At 38.2% G+C, this 17,051-nt stretch overlaps 1 protein-coding gene across 3 annotated transcripts in view; it reads right to left on the bottom strand.

Annotated features, from left to right (window-relative positions):
* MAP3K15 (mitogen-activated protein kinase kinase kinase 15) overlaps window positions 1–17,051 on the bottom strand; it is a 121,379-nt gene that overhangs the window by 38,724 nt on the left and 65,604 nt on the right. For all 3 annotated transcript variants that reach the window (XM_079122814.1, XM_079122815.1, XM_079122816.1), the window contains exons 8-11: window positions 13,044–13,156; window positions 12,653–12,812; window positions 11,005–11,155; window positions 9,496–9,603 (exon numbers count right to left, since the gene is read on the bottom strand). In XM_079122814.1, coding sequence (XP_078978940.1) covers window positions 9,496–9,603; window positions 11,005–11,155; window positions 12,653–12,812; window positions 13,044–13,156 — 532 coding nt within the window. The remainder of the gene's footprint in view (window positions 1–9,495; window positions 9,604–11,004; window positions 11,156–12,652; window positions 12,813–13,043; window positions 13,157–17,051) is intronic.

Genomic DNA, 17,051 nt, shown 5'->3' with positions numbered 1-17,051 from the left:
ATAGTGGTTAGGGGTTAGAGCAATATACTTTGCATAACTTAGAACACTTGAAATACTTTCTTAATGTACTGAAAAATTCATTTGTATCTCTAATCCAGTTTAATGAAAACAATATAAACTTGAAATAAACAATTTGAGACATAAATAAGCATACAATAAATACACAGTATCTGTGGTTTTTCATCTTCTATTAACATAGCAGGAAAACTCTAAAAGGTTTAGGAATCACCCATCTAAGCTGAGTGTCTTGCAAAAAATGTTTGGAGAAGCAAGACTATGGTAGATATTGTTCAGTCTTCATTTCCTTTTCTCCCTAGGCACACAGCTAAACATTTCCCATCCTCCCTTGCAGCTACATGAGGCCAGGTGGCAGAGTTCTGACCAATGAGATGTGAGCAGGAGTGAGGGCACCACTTGTAGACCTGACCCATAAAACCTCCACAAAAATCCTCTACTTTCTTTTTCCCCAGCCACTTCAGGATGGAATGGGGCCCCTGCCAACCTAGATATGATATGAGCCATAGACAAACTTTTATCAAGATGTTGAGGTTTAGGTAGGAGCTATTTGTTTGAACACCTAGCCTACCATGTCTAATAGAAATATGTACCAAAATGCACTTTTTTGGGGGGTGGGTATCAGGGATTGACCCAGGGGTGTTTAACCACTGAGCAACATCCCCAGTCCTTTTTTTTTTTTCAGTTTTATTTTGTGACAGGGTCTTACTAAATTGCTTAGGACCTTGCTTAATTGCCAAGGTTAGTCTTGAACTTGCAATCCTTCTGCCTTAGCCTCCCAAATTGCTGGGATTACAGACATGCACCATCATGCCCAACTCAAAGGTGTACTTTTTGTTATTTTTAAATTTTTGTTTATTTTTATTAGAGCTTTATGGTCATACATAGTAGCTGGGTTCATCATGACAAACTCATACATGCATAGAAATTGATTTCAGTTCATGATCCCAACTTTTCCTTCTCCCTTTTTCCTTCCGTCCTCCCCCCTCTCCTTCCTCTAGTCTAATAGACTTCTTTTCACTCATATATTAATTTGTATTTGATTGGTCCCTTAGGTAAACTTATCCTTCCCTCCCCCTTTCCTTTATTTCACTCTAGCTTCCACATATGAGAGAAAATCTTTGAGTTCTTGAGCTTGGCTAATTTCACTTAGCATGGTATTCTCCCTTTCCACCCATTTACCTGAAAATGTCATAATTCATTCTTTTTAGTAGCCTAGTAGATCTCCATTGTGTGTGTGTGTGTATTACAATTTCTTAATTCATTCATCTACTGACAGACATCTGGATTGATTCCATATGTTAGCTATTGGGAATTGTGCTGCTATAAACAATGATGTGGCTATGTCACAATAGTATGCTGATTTTAGATCTTTTGGGAAAATACCAGGAGTGGGACAGCTGGGTCACATGGTGGTTCCATCCCTAGTTTTTTGAGAAATCTCCAAACTGCTTTCCAGAGGGGCTGTACTAGTCTGCAGTCCCATCAACAATGTACAAGTGTTCCTTTCTCCCCACAATGTCACCAGCATTTATTGTTGTTTGTATTCTTGATCACTGCCATTCTAACTAGAGTAAGATGAAATCTTAGTGTAATTTTGATTTGCATTTCCCAATTACTAGAGATGTTGGACATTTTTTTCACATGTTTATTGGCCTTTTGTGTCTCTTCAGTTAAGAAGTTCCTGTTCAGTTCTTTTGCCCATTTATTGATTGGGTTATTTGGGGGGTTGGTGTTAAGTGTTTTGAGCTCTTTGTATATTCTGGATATTAATTTTCTATTGGAGGAGTAGCTGGCCAGATTTTCTCCATTCTATAGGCTCTCTCTTCACAGTTTTAATCATTTCCTTAGCTGTGCAGAAGCTTCTAGTTTAATGGCATCCCACTTATTGATTGTTGGTTTTGTTTCTTGTGCTTTGAAGGTCTTGTTAAGGAAGTCCGTGCCAGCATCTATATGATGAAGTGTTGACCCTATATTTTTTTCTAGCAATTATAAGGTTTCTGGTTTAATTCCTAAAACTTTGATCCATTTTGATTTGAGTTTTGTGTAGGATAAAAGATAGGGGTCTAATTTCATTTTTCTACACATAGCTATCCAGTTTTCCCAGCACCATTTGTTAAAAGGCTGCTTTTTTCCTAAGATATATTTTTGGCACCACAGTCAAATATCAGATGGCTACTGGCTTCTGGGTTTGTCATTGTGTTTTCTATTCTATTCCATTAATCTTCATTTCTAATTTTGATACCAATACCATGCTGTTTTTGCTACTACAGCTCTATAGTATGATTTCAGATCAGATATTGTGATGCTTCTGTTTCACTTTTCTTGCTTAGCTTTGCTTTGTCTATTCTTGATCTCTTCTTATTCTAGTCTATGGCCATATCACCCTGAACACGCCTGATCTCGTCTTCTTATTCTAAATGAATTTAAGAATTATTTTTTACAATTCTGTGAAGAATGTCATTGGTATTTTAATGGGGAATGCATTGAATTTGTATGTTGCTTCTGGTCCTATAGCCATTTTGACAATATTAATTATGCCCATCCAAGAACATGAGATGTCTTCCATTTTCTCAGGTCTTCTTCAGTTTCTTTGGTGTTCTATGATTTTCATTGTAAAGCTCTTTCAGCTCCTTGGTTAGATTGATTCCCAAGTATTTTTATATTACTTTTTAGAGGTTATTGTGAAATGGTTTTCCTGATTTCTTCCTTGACTGAATCACTGTTGAAATATAGAAAAGCTATTGATTAATGGGTGTTGATCTTGTATCCTGCTACTTTGCTAATTCATTTATAAGTTCTAAGTCTTCTCGTGGAGTTTTTTTTTGGATCTTCTAGATAGGATCATATCATTGGCAAACAGAGAGAGTTTGACTTCTTTTCCCCTTTGTATACCTTTGGTTTCTTTTTCTTGCCTGATTGCTCTGGCTAATGTTTCAAGGACTATATTGAATAGGAGTGGTGAGAGTGGACAGCCTTGTCTTGTTCCTGAATTTACTGGAAATGCTTTTAGTTTTTCTCCATTTAGTATGATGTTGGCTTTGGGTTTGTCATACATGGCCTTTATGATGTTGAAGTAAGTTCCTTTGATCCCCAGCTTCTCCAGCATTTTTAACATGAATGGGTATTGGATTTTATCAAGAGCCTTTTCTGCATCTGTTGAGATGATCATGTGCTTTTTGTTCTTAATTCTGTTTAAGTAATGAATCACTCTTATTGATTTGCATATGTTGAACCAACCTTGCATCCCTGGAATGAAACCCACTTGATCATGGTGTATTATCTTCTTGATGTGGTTTTGGAAGTGGTTTGCTAATATTTTATTTAGGATTTTTGTATCTATGTTTATCAGGGATATTGGTCTGTAGTTTTATTTCCTTAAAGTGTCTTAAGTGTCTTTGCCCGGTTTTGGTATGGTTATATGAGCTTCATAAAAAGTATTTGGGAGTGTTCCCTCTCCTTCAACTTCACGGAATAATTTGTAAAGTCTAGTAGAACTCAGCTGAGAAGCTGTCGGGTTCAGGGCTTTTCCTTTTTGGAAGGCTTTTAATTGCTGTTTCAATTTCATTACTTTATATTGGTCTGTTTAGGATTTCTATATCTTTCTGGTTCAATTTGGGTAGGTCATATGTGTCAAGAAATTTGTCCATGTCTTCCAGAATCTCTTTTTGGAGTATAAATTTTCAAAATAGGATCTTATAATCCTCTGGATTTCAGAGAGGTCTGTGGGATATCTCATTTTTCATCCCTGATCTTGTTGATTTGCTTCTTCTCACTCTTTCTTTAGGTTAGTTTGGTTAAAAGTTTGTCAATTTTATGTATCTTTTCAAAGAACCAACTCTTTGTTATATTGATCCTGCATATCATTTTCTTATTTTCAATTTCATTGATTTCAGCTCTGATCTTATTTATTTCCTGTCTTCTACTGGATTAGGGGTTAGTTTGTTCTTTGAAGGCCTTGAGATGGAACATAATCATATTTATTTGTGATCTATTTTTTTAATGTAGGTTCTCAGTGCTATAAATTTTCCTCTTAGAACTGTTTTCATAGTGTCCCAGAGACTTCAATATGTCTTTGTTCTCATTCATTTCAAAGAATTTCTTGGCTTCTGTTCTCATTTCTTCTTTGATCCATTCTCCGTTTAAGAGATTATTTTGGGGGCTGGGATTGTAGCTCAGTGGCACAGTGCTTGCCTAGCATGTGTGAAGTACTGGGTTCAATTCTCAGTACCACAAATAAATAAATAAAATACAGGTTTGTCGACAACTAAAAAGATATTTTTTTAAAAGTATTTTTAATCTCCATGTGTTTATGTGGTTTCCATTATTTTTCTTGCTGTTGATTTCTAGCTTTATTCCATTATGATCCGATACGATACATGGAATTATAACAATCTTTTTTGTATTTGCTAAGATTTGCTTCATGGCCTAAAAGACAAACTATTTTGGTAAAAGTTCCATGTGCAGCAGAGAAAGAAGGTAAATTTAGCTGTTTGGGGGTGGAATATCCTGTAGATGTCTGTTGGGTCTGTTTGATTTATAGTGTTGTTTAGGTTAGAGATATCTTTGTTGATTTTTGTTTTGATGACCTATCTACTGGTGATAAGGTTGTATTGAAATCCCCAGTATTACTGTGTTGGGGTCTATGTGGAATTTAATGTCATGGAGTGCTTCTTCCATGTAATTGGGGGCACTGACATTTGGGGCATGCACACCCACACACAGAAGAAATAAGGAAAAAAAATCATTTAAAAATATATGTAAAAAATATCCAGTATCTTGGTATAAACTAGAAAGGACCTTCTCCACTCAAGTAGCCAAAATATTTGACCTGAATGGGTAGTCAATGTCTACATTCAATAGTCTTTCTTACCAATTATTCCTGTGTAAAGTACTGATAGAAAGAACAAGGGATGGGGGATGTTAACCCCTTCCTGTTATTGTGTTGCCGAGTTACTAGTTGGAGTGGCCTAAGACTGAAGCTGTTTGATATAAGACTCAATTTCCCTTCTCACCAGCATGAGGTGGGATGGGTAAAGCTTTTACAATCAGTTTGCATTTTGACCTTTCATACTGGATCTGCACACTCCCAGGGTACTGCTTCTACAGTGCTTTCTGTGAGGGGAGATCTGCCCAGTGGTGCTGTGATCTATTTGGCCTTCAGGTCTTATCTGGCTAGGTTTAAAGATGCCTTCTTTAGAGAGACTAGGTTGACCTGCCCCTAAGCCTAGACTTTAGCTTGATTGCTTCCATGGGTTTGGTTCTCAGGTGCTTCCCAAGAAATCCAATCATGGAACAGGGGGACTGATCCTACACTCACTTTTGCCTAAGAGTTGAACTTTCCCAGGTGTAGTTCCTGAGTGTATTCATGCCCTGACTTCCAGACCAGCATGTGAACCACCAAACACAAAGGCTCCCCTTTGCCCTTACAACTTAAGTCCCCCTAGGTACGGTCCATTCCAAGCCCATTTCTCTTATGCCACACACTGCCTAGGTCCCTTGCTAGGCAGCTGCTGGGATACTGTGGCTCTGTGTGTGTGTGTGTGTGTGTGTGTGTGTGTGTGTGTGTGTGTGTGTGTTTCCTGATCTCCCGAGTCCCACTGATGTCACAGTGGGCGTGCTCACTCCAAGGTGGCTCCTGGTTCCACTCTCCCTGCCAGGTCAGAATACTGCCTGCACTGGCTTATTTAACACCCAATTGTGCTTGTCAAGGACTTGCACAGTTTGCCACCTCTCAGTTCTGATAAGTTCAGGCAGTGTTTTTGATTTCAGATTTCTCCGCACCAAGACACATCACAGCATCACCTGAAATGCCACTTCCTCTAGTCCCCTTTCCTTTGCCCATGGTGAAATGGCTCCTGCAGCCACTGCAGGTGAGGGTTTTCTTCTTTATTTTATTGTATCTAACCTTCTGAGTCTCCCAAGCTGTCCTGAGTGTCCAGTATTAAATCCCAGTGAAATCCCTCTTTTGCCCACCTTGTTAAGAAGCTGTGTATCCACTACCTTGGTCTCACGCCACAGAGTAACTTGGAAAGCTGCCTCCTCTACTTCACCATCTTCCCAGAAAACTCCAAAGTACACTTTAAAAAAGCCCAATTCCATCCCCTTACTTCATTACCATTTCTTGCCCTTAAACTGTACAAGGCTAAGCCTTATAAGGAATGTCTAAAAAACCATAGGCTACAATATGAATACATCACAACTGTAAAAAAAAAAAACATTAAACAGGAAAATCCATTTTGTTGGCCTGAGGTTGCTTAAAATTGATCACTGGTAGTATTTACATGACAGGAATCAATAAACACTAAAAATTAGCCCACATCCCCAAAAGTTGGCTATTCAACATTTACTAGCATATTGCTGCCTTCTTGCTCCCAGTGAATTTCTGAATTCATGGCTAATAAACCAGGAACTTAATCTAATTTAAAAGCAATGGTACATAGAGTTGTATATATGTATGTGTTCTCTTTTTATCATCCACATGTAACCCACCAGGAAAAAAAATGCAACACTGTGTAGAAAAAATGTCATCTCATTCTAGGAAAATCTGCTTGCTTTTCACAATCCGTACAGTTTCAAACTTGTAAATGAAGGCAAATGCAAAGGATTCCTCTCAAAGCAAAAGGCAATTTATATTTCTCTCAGACATTTCCTCTAACAACTAGAAGCACTTGTGGAAAACATTTCATCAGTCAAGGAAAACTAACATTTGCTATGTATATAATTCTTTTCCATTTCTTATTACAGACTACATGCAAAGCAAAACATTTACAACCAGTGAGATATTATATGTACCAATGGAAAATTTCTATTAAGAACCAGCAATCATTGTAGGTTTCAAATGAGGTAGGCTGAGTTGGTAGAATTCTATGAAATCAAAACCATTTTGGCTTTATAAGTACAAAGAGTCACTCTAACAGCATCAATTTTTTCTACAACTATTTGTCAAAATATCAGGTATTTTACATCTGTATCAAAGAAATAGTGAGATTACAAGACCCCAATTTTGGAAATTCTCTTTTATGACAGTGGTATCAATAACACAAAGAAAATAAGTAAGGTTGTTGTCTGGTAGAGGATTTTCTGAACTGAAAACAGGGTGCTTCATGGAGATGGCACTTGCAGGGCTGCACAAAGAGCAGGAGCAGGGGCTACTGATGTTCAGTTTCTTGATCTGCATTTGCTACTGAGGTGTGTTCACTTTGTAAAAACTCTATCAATCTGTGCATTTATGATTTATGTATTTTTAAAAATATTTTTAGTTGTAGATGGACACAGTGCCTTTATTTTGTTCACTTAATTTTACGTGGTGCTGAGGATCGAACCCAGTGCCTCACAAGTGATAGGCAAGTGCTCTCTACCACTGAGCTACAACCCCAGTCCCTGATTTATGCAGTTTTCACATGTATGTTATACAGACTGAATATCCCTTATTTGAAATGCTTGAGACCAGAAGAATTTCAGATTTTGGAATATTTGCATAGATTTTACTGGTTGAGCATCCCTGATCTGAAAATCTGAAATGGGGAATGTTCTCCAACCTGAGACTTTCTGAACACTGACATTAAAAAAGCTTCAGACTTTGGAGAATTTCAGGGTTTTGGATTAGGGAGGCTCAACTTCAATAACAGGTCTTTAAAAATACCCAAAGAAGCTGGGCACAATGGCACACACCTGTAATCCCAGCAACTCAGGAGGCTGAGGCAGAAGGATCATGAGTTCAAAGCCAGCTTCAGCAACTCAGTGAGGCCCTAAGCAACTCAGTGAGACCCTATCTCAAAATTAAAAAAGGGTTGGGGATGTGGCTCAGTGGTTAAGTGCCCCTGAGTTCAATGCCTATTACCAATACTACTACTAGTACTACTACTACTAATAATAATAATACCCAAAGAAGCCAGGCTTGGTGGTTGCATGCCTGTAATCCCAATGACTCAGGAAAGACTGAGGCAGGAGGATCACAAATTTGAGGCCAGCCTCAGTGAGCAAGGCCCTATCTCAAAATAAAAAAGGGCTGCGGATGCAGGTCAATGGTAGAGCACCCCTGGATTCAATCCCTAGTATTCCATAAAAGAGAAGAAAAAATATCCAAAGAGGAAAATATATGCTTCTTTTGTACTCAGATATTTAATGTACGGTATGAAGAATAAAAACACAAGCACATTATGGCAGCCCATCCTCACTAATGGCTGCTGACTATTTTCAATGATGAGAGGATTATTCTAATGTTAAATATTAGACAAGGTTATTGGCCTTCACTTGAGATATCATGAATACCTCTGATAAGGAGTTTCTAATATGAATCAAGCCTCGGCTTATTGTACAATGTTGCAATTTATTTGTGAAGATATTACTTATTTTTACCTTATTATAACATTATCATTCACACTCTTCCTTCCAGGAAGAAAAATAATCCTCTTTGCCAAGTTAATGGCAGAAGTCTTCCCACACTCCATGGAAACGCACGCAGAGCAAATAAATCTATCTAAAGCATTTGTCAAAGGTGCTATGTTTCTTTATTAAATGCAATATTTATGAAAGAACAAACTGAAGTACTTTAGATAAAGAGATGAAAATATCACCATTACCACAAAACATCAAGCCTAGTCCAGCATTTCTGTAATCTCTGTACTATTGGTATGAGTACAAACCAGAATGGTATAAATTTGATAGCAATGATCAAAGTTTTAAATACATGTACCCTTGGGTTCAGCAAGTCCATTTTTAGAAAATCTCTGCTCCTGCAATGCTCCCATGAGCATGGGATGCACACTAGTATACCATCAGAAGAGTGAAACATGGGGGACCTAAATATGCATTAGTAAGAATGAGATGAAATAATGTTAGGTTCATCTAGACCAGGAAATACACCATATGACATGAAACCATAGGGAATATGACACTTAAAGAATCAGATCTGTGCGTGCTACCTGAAAAACTGCCCATGATGTTTGTATGAGTTTAAAAAGTTACAAAGCAATAAGTATATGCTGTATGGTCACACCATAATGTAAAGTGCCTCTGTAAATAAAACTCATATAATATATGTACATTATACACATATAAGTGAGTTTAGAGAAAAGATAAGGGTTATCCACCCAAGTGGGATAGAACTGGGAACAAGGTTTGAGAAACATGGAGGGATTTTCTCTGCATATGCCCTATCTACTTCCTTATGATTTAACTATTCAAAAACCTGTATTTGTCATATATTTGAAAATATTACATATAAACACACACGCCCACTTATATACCTACATATGCTTCCCCACATATACATATACACAATACATAAAAATGGAAAAATCTGCTTCTTTTCTTTCATCTGTGATTATACCTTCTCATACAGTTCTATAATTTAGAAGTTGAACATGGGTGAACTATTCTTTGCAATTGTACCACACAGACTCTTCCTATTTGAAAATTCTATCTTTGATTAAATAATAGAGAAGAAAGAGAGCCGTTTGTGACTTTTCCCCTTACCATTTCTGTGGGTGATACGTGCCATAAAGAAACTGTTCTCTCCTCAGCTTCATTGTTGATAGAAACATAAGAAGGCTGGTAGACTTTGGTTGGCTCTATCACCAGAACCTAAGATAAGAAGACTCTTGTAAGACATATGAATCTAAAACAGGTGACCCTACCTAGAGAGGAAGTGGAAGATTTATACTCAATAAATATTCATTAAAGACCACATATGCCAAGTATGGCTCAAGGAGCCAAGGGTATATAGCACGGCTGTGATTCCATGGGGTGGCAGAGCACCAGATAGGGTATGTAATCTAATGTCATGTAGTGTCCCAAAGGGAATAAGGCAGAAGGGGGAGGGGTACTTCTTCAGACATAGCAGCCAAGAAAGACCTGTCTGAGGAGGTGACAAGTAAAAGGGAGGAGGTTGCAGTTTTTGAGAGAAATAAGAAAATAGATGGGATGGATGGCAGGTCTCAAGTCTATAAAGATGTGAAGAGATGAAAAGTGAGTAACATTTTCATTCGTAAGGTGTTATTTGGTTAAGAGAGTAAAGGGGTGGTAAGAGGAGAAAGAGGGAGAGAAAAGGTGTCAGGTGAAGAAGTGGGGAGAGAGAGAGACGAAGAGAAGGAATAAATATTAAAAAAATAAAGCAATATATTTAAGACAGTTAAACCCAAAAAGAGCTTCCACAAGTTTCCATTTCATTACTGGTTTGTACCTTTCAGATCTGAAATATTTCATAATTAAAAGAAGATTTTAAAATGTACTACACAGGAACAAAATAGTTACCACAATCATTTCCAACAACTCCATCTTTTATTAGATGCTTAATGAAATTCTTAAAAACATGTTCACAAAATCTCATGGCATAAATATGAAACAATTATTGAAGTGCAATTTCTAGGACACTTAAATATATTACTTATGAACCTTTATAAATGGCTATAGAATTGAAACAAAAGCTAAAAGCAATTCTGAGTTTTCAATAAAGTTTTAAATATTAATCAGTGGCATTGGAGGCAAACCAAAGCTTAATAGGAGACAGTTTTAAATTCCATTTTTCCACTGTTAGAACTATTGTAGAATGAGTAGCAGCCTCCCTGGTCTCTAGCAAGCTGGTAACCAGTAGTACAACCTCCTCCCCTAGTTGTGACAACCAAAAACATCTCCAGACATTACCAAATGTCCCTTGGGGACATACTTACTCTCAGTTGAAAACCACTATTTGAGAGGATATAGCCAACTTTTCCCCAGGGAGTTGATCTATCACTTGGTGATTTTGCATAGGATTGGCAGTTATCCTAACATTTGAAATTACAGTTTTCCTCCTTTTAGAGTATTCAATAATTAGATAATAATAATCCCAAGTTTCTTTTGTCTATCTTATAAAGTGAACTTGGGTCTGGGGGTATAGCTCAGTGGTAGGGAACTTGCCTAGCATGTGCAAGGCCCACGGTTCCATCCCCAGCATCAGGAAAAGGTAGGAAGGAAGAAAAAAAAAGTGAATTTAGCATAACTTACTGGAAATCTGAGTCCATTAGTAACTTCATTTGTTGCTTCAAAAATTAGATCTAACCAGAAGGTAAGCCGCTCTTGCCTAGGGGAATGTTCAATAATGGGTTTCTTGAAGCGTCTAATTAATAACAAGTTCTGAACTAATGATCGCAAGTACCTGGAAAAAAAAAATCACAAAACCCTATAAATGAGATTCCTAAAGAACTGAATTCAAGTCCACTACCTTTAAAAGTACCTTCCCAAAAGTTTTATTTACTTAAATTCATATTCTGTCACAGTGCTTCACACACAATCATTTGGCAGCCACATAACTAATTAAAAGAAGCCCAAATAAAAGGCAAAATAAGTCAGCCCAACAAAATCATAAAACATGGCTTGTTACCAACATTGGCCTAAACCTCAATTTTAGTACATAGCATCCAAGGCACAGTGACTGGAAAGTATGCTATAACTCTCAAATAACAAAAAGCAAAACTGTTTCAGCTAGCAGGCTTTCTGGCTTTTGCTGCAAAGTACCTCATGTTAAAAAAAAAAAAAGTAACTCTTAAGTCAAAGTAATTACAAAAGAGCAAACCCACTGTCTTTTGTTTTTAATTAAACTTTTATTTTTAGATTTAGGTGAAGTTGTAAGAAATAATACAGAGATAACCCATATATTCTTGACCAAGTTTACCTCAATGGCAACATCTTGCCATTGAGTATCACAACCAGGATGTTGCCATTAATGGTCAAGGTAGAGAAGATTTCCATTACCACAAGGACCCCTCATGTTGCCCTCTAATAGGTATGCTTACTTCTCTCCCATTCCCATCCTCGCCTTTACCACTAGCAATCATCAATCTGAAACTCATTTTTTTTTAATTAGAATCTGATCAGGTAGATTTTGATGTTATGAAGTCTTGCCCTGCTCATACCTTTGCTGTCCTCAGGCAAATTGACCTTTTTGAAATATGGTGATCAGGCAGTGACAGTAACTACAGTAACTATATTTCACAAAGTACTAAATGGGGATGGTTCAGCTGAAAGCATCATAGTATTAATTTGCTCTTTGAGGATAAGGTCTGGAACTATCCTGGAAATGCAGGCCAAATAGACTCCAACTGATTTGCTTGGGTACTCACTAGGCCTCAATCGCCCAAATTCTACATATTCCAAAAAAAGATCTGGCCTTTGATTGAATACTGAGGCATTACCTCTAAGCCCTTGGAGTATTCTGCCCGTTTCCCTGAAGCCTTGGGCCATGCCACACAGTTTTTTGCTAAAAATATGAGTCATGGTGGAGGCCCTGGGCCATTGACTGTATGAGTTTGAATACTGGAGGGGTTGGAGACTAAGGTCTTAAGACCAAGCACATGGACGTTCCATGCCTACGTGATTCACCTTCAATAAAAACCCTGCACATCAAGACTCAGTTTTCCTGGCTGGCAATACTTCATGTATGCAGTCTCATATTGCTGCTGGGAGAATTACACATGGCCCATATGATTCCACTGGAAGCTTGCACATGGTCTCCCCTTGTGACTTTTGCCTTTGCTGATTTAATCTATATTCTCTCGTTGTAGAAAACCATAACTGAGTACAACAGCATTTCTGAGTTCTGTGAGTCCTTCTAGTGAATCAGATATTAAGAAGGGTGATGACAGGCTGGTCTTACCAGACTGGAGGTTTCAGCTTGAACAGCCTCTCTGCTGCCTGCACGGCCTTCCCAACATCACTGGCCAACATGCTGACAGTGAAGAACTGGCCAACGTCCCAATAATTGTTCATTTTCTCCAAGCTCCCTTTTCTTCCCAACAAACTGTTCAGTCGAACACCTTCAGAATTTGAATTTTTAATAGTTATAAAAAAAATCGTTCTAGTTTCTGTCACATCACACACTTTGAGCAGAGGACAAGTGGACATTTTACTTTGGTTACTATGTCCCAGATATGCTGTCAGGTAGTAACTTTTCCTTTTGAAATATATTGCTAGTTACTTGAACATAATTTTTAATGCTAAACTTGTGTAACTGAAGCATCAACATCTGCAACAATAAATAGCTTTACCTATTTTCCTTAGTTCCATGGAAGTTTCAAATTGTTGTCCAGCAACGATCAGCAAAACTGCAAGGTTAATTCCCGAATAAAGAGATGACTGCAGTTCAAATCCCTTGCGATACCTATCATTATAGAGGCACAAAATCCTTATTATATCATCTTATTCTATTAAAACAAAAATGTCTAGATAATGATATAAACTACCTTCTTATGAAAAAATTTATTACTTTGTTGTTTCATAGTTCTCTCCTTCCACCTTAATGAACATGCAGCTCTCCAATGACTATTTCAAAATGTTGTAATAGCAGTGCAATAATTTACACTAGGGAGTTTGAAATTTTCTTCAAAAGACTTTATGTTTTTGTAATGAAAGCCACAATGATCATAATAAACAGGGAAGTCACTTTAAAGTATACAAAAGAAATTTAAAATCTATTACAATCCTATCCCCAAAAGTTGAGCACAATTTGATGTTCAAATCTTCTTTTTAAAGTCTGATTTCAGTTGTACATTTAATATTTTATGACATCAAAATAGCATCAATCATAGGCTATTTCTCTGTAGGCCACTTGCTTGTTTTATTTTAATCACAACATGGAATTATTTTTTCACATATGAAGCCATGATGCCAGAATCCTGGATCCCAAATGGTTATCAGAGCACCAACATAAAGGGATGGAAGCGGCAAGGCTCTATCACATCAGAATAAGGAACAAGATGCAAAACTAGGAATACTATTTTTATCCAAAAAAGTTAACAGTTCCATTTTAACTCTCTTCATTCTTTTCTTTTTGCACAAACTTTCATAGCAGATATATTTGTAATAGCACAAATCTTACTCTTTTCTACATATAAAGAGTTTCTTTCTTTTCCATGAGCAAGTATGACTACTATGATCAGGAAAAAAAATCATTCAATCAATGATTTAATAACACAAAAATATCTTTAAGTGGCACTGTTAATACTAAGGACTTCTAAACCAGGGGTAATTTTATCAATCAACAAGAGAATTCTTCAATAAAATATTACTTCTTAAAGGGAGAAATTATCATTTATATCAGTTAAAATATGGCTTTATGAACTTTAGAGAATAATACAAGTAACTTCAGACCAAGCAGAGGACACCAAGAAAGTCCTTTCTATCCCGGTCAACAAAATTCCAACCTTTTTCGTCCCCATATCTTGGGAATGTAAAATTCTACATCCTACTAAGTTTGACTTTTTAAAAATTTTCTTTTACAATTAAAAGTTATACTGAGATGGGTGTGGTGGTGCACACCTATGCACCCAGCTACTCAGAAGATAGGATTGCAAGTTCAAGGCCAGCCTCAGCAACTTAATGAGACTCTGCTTCAAAAAAAAAAAAAAAAAGCATTTCAAAAAAAGTTAATCAAGAAGAAAGCAGAGAGGTTTCCTTCTCCCAAATTAAAACAGGCCTTCCTCAGAGGCAGAGATTATTTGGACTCCATCAGGACTGAAGTCCCTGATTTGCCACTAACCAGTCCTGTCATCTTGAGCCAGCCCCATGACTTTGGACCAGCCACCCAACTCCCTGGGCCACATGCTTCCCATCCACACTTGAGGGCTTGGGTTAGATGACCTCCAGGGTCTTATCCTGAGCACACATGCCCTGATCAGACTAAGCTGCATTTGTTCCTATACCTACCACCACTTCTTGCTGAAGTAGGTAGAGAAAAAACTCCTCTGACTTTTCTGAAGGAGGTATAGGCAGTGATTTCCTGATCAGGGGTTGAATTCTCAGCCACCAAAATGGGAACCCAGCTTACTGTTTTAGCTCTACCAAACATTAGCTTCCCATCAAAGCGCTGAGTGACTCCGTATCATACAGTGCATTAGGCACAACTGGGGATTAAATAAGAATAAAATAAGGTCTCTGCCTTCCAAGAACCTCCACTATGATGGAGGAAATAAAATCCATACCCAACTAGTGAAATACAAGAATGTGATAAGGATCCTAAAATCACACAAATCCAAATCTAGAGGAATTTGCTGAAAACACACGCATGTAGAGACTGGAGATATAGCACAAAGACAGCTAGAAATGTCATGGCAGTGATTAGGAAAGGAAACCCCTGTCACAGAAAAGGACAAGAGGAGAGACGGGGCCTAGGGAGCTCCTAAGGAAGTTCAGCTCAGTTGAACATATACCTGGTAGTGGGAAACAGGGCCAGAAGTGGGTTGGAAAAAGTTTTCAGAGCATCTAGAATGACAATCTAAGCATCTGAACTTTTATGTAATAGGGAGTGGGGATCCATGGTAAGTTTTTGAGCTTTAGGAAGAGCAAGCTGTAAATCTATGAAGGATAGACTGAAGAGACACCAAGCAGGGAGCCTATGTGGAATACTGTTAGAACATTTCTGATAATAAAGTAAAAAATGGCAGTGACCAAGAGTGATAGTGATGGGAAAGATTTGGTAGAGTAAGGGGAGATTCATAGAAGGGCTCAAAATGGGAAGTGAATATATGGGGATGCAGGTGAGTGAAAGGAATCAAACACTAACCAAAAGTTTAGGCCTAGACTGGTAAAGAATGCTAGTCAGAAAGCAAGACTTTGGAAGCCCTATCTTGTGGAGAGAAGGTGGTTTTAGCTTTCAACATGTGTACTCAAATATAAGCACCATTTTGAGGTAGAACAGGTGGGCAAAGAGTGGACTATGTAGGGTCATAGCTTAGGTGAGAGGTTGGGCTTGGGATCTCCATCTAAGGGTCCCAAGGTATAGCAGTGGCTGGAATTGCCTGAGAAGTGTGTGTGGATGGAGAGCAGCAGCAGAGAACAGAGCTTTCTTTTCATTTGGGTTGGTCATGTGATTTGCTTTGATTAGTGGCATGTGACAGAAGTGACTTCATGGGAGTTCCTGAACTTAAGCCCCAAAGAAGCTTTGCAACTCCCAACCTTCACTTTCTTAGAACATAGCCTACCAGGTGAGAAAGCTGATCTACCAGGATTAGATGTACATAGTGGAGAACTGAGGCATACCACCAATAATCAACACTGGTTCCAAATGTGTGTGGAGCAATCTTGGGTCTTCTAGATCTGGCTGACTCTCTAGCTGATTGCAACTTTAAGGATGAGCCCATGCCAAGCCAGTAGAGGAACTGCCCAAGAAACCCATATGCCTATAATCCAGCAACTCAGGAGGCTAATGTAGGAGAATCACAAGTTCCAGGTCAGCCTGGGCAACTTAGTGAGACCCTGTCTCAAAATTAAAAAGTAAAAAGAGCTGGGGATGTAGCTCAGTAGAAAAGTGTCTCTGGGTTTAATCAGTACTGGAAAAAAAAAAATGGAGTCAAAATCCTGTCACTCTTCCGTCCAGAACCCTCCAATTATGTCCCTTCCTATTCTGAGTAAAAGGATTTCCTTCCCTCCTATTTCCTGCTACTGTTCCTCTGCTTACTCCTCACCATCCATGAGTGTGTCTAGCATGCTTCCTCCTTGGAGTCTTTGCCCATGCTATTCCCTCCACCTCACATACTTCTCCAGTTATCTGCAAAGCCCACTCCCTCCCACCTTCCCGTTTTTACTTACCTTCACTATCCACCCTATTTAAAATTACAGACTACCCTCTCAACCTTCCTTTTCTTTTCCCTGCTTAACTTTCCCCCATAACCCTTGCCATGAGCTATCATCCCGTATCTTTTGCCTTGTTTACTTGTCTGACTTCCCTCAACAGAAAGGTGCGTGAGGGCAGGGATTCATGTCTGCTGTGTCTGCATTCCACATCCCCACCATCTAGAAAATTTCTGGCACAATGTAAGCCCTTGATGCATATTTGTTGAATAAATAAATATTGAACAGCTCACTGGGAAGATAATGCCTTGATGGGGTGGACAAGATTCTGGAAGGTGGGCTGGGGTTATAGCTCAGTGGTAAAGCACTGCCTAGCACTAGTGTGGCACTGGGTTCAATCCTCAGCACCACATAAAAACAAATAAATAAAATAAAGGTTAAAAAAAGATTCTAGAAGGGGTACCTGGGAAGCAGTATGTTGAACCTTC

The sequence above is a fragment of the Sciurus vulgaris genome (genome assembly GCF_902686455.1).
Source record: "Sciurus vulgaris genome assembly, chromosome: X".
Classification (NCBI taxonomy): Eukaryota; Metazoa; Chordata; class Mammalia; order Rodentia; family Sciuridae; genus Sciurus; species Sciurus vulgaris.
Note: the sequence above shows the minus strand (reverse complement) of the source record. Positions and strands in the feature narration are given on the sequence as shown.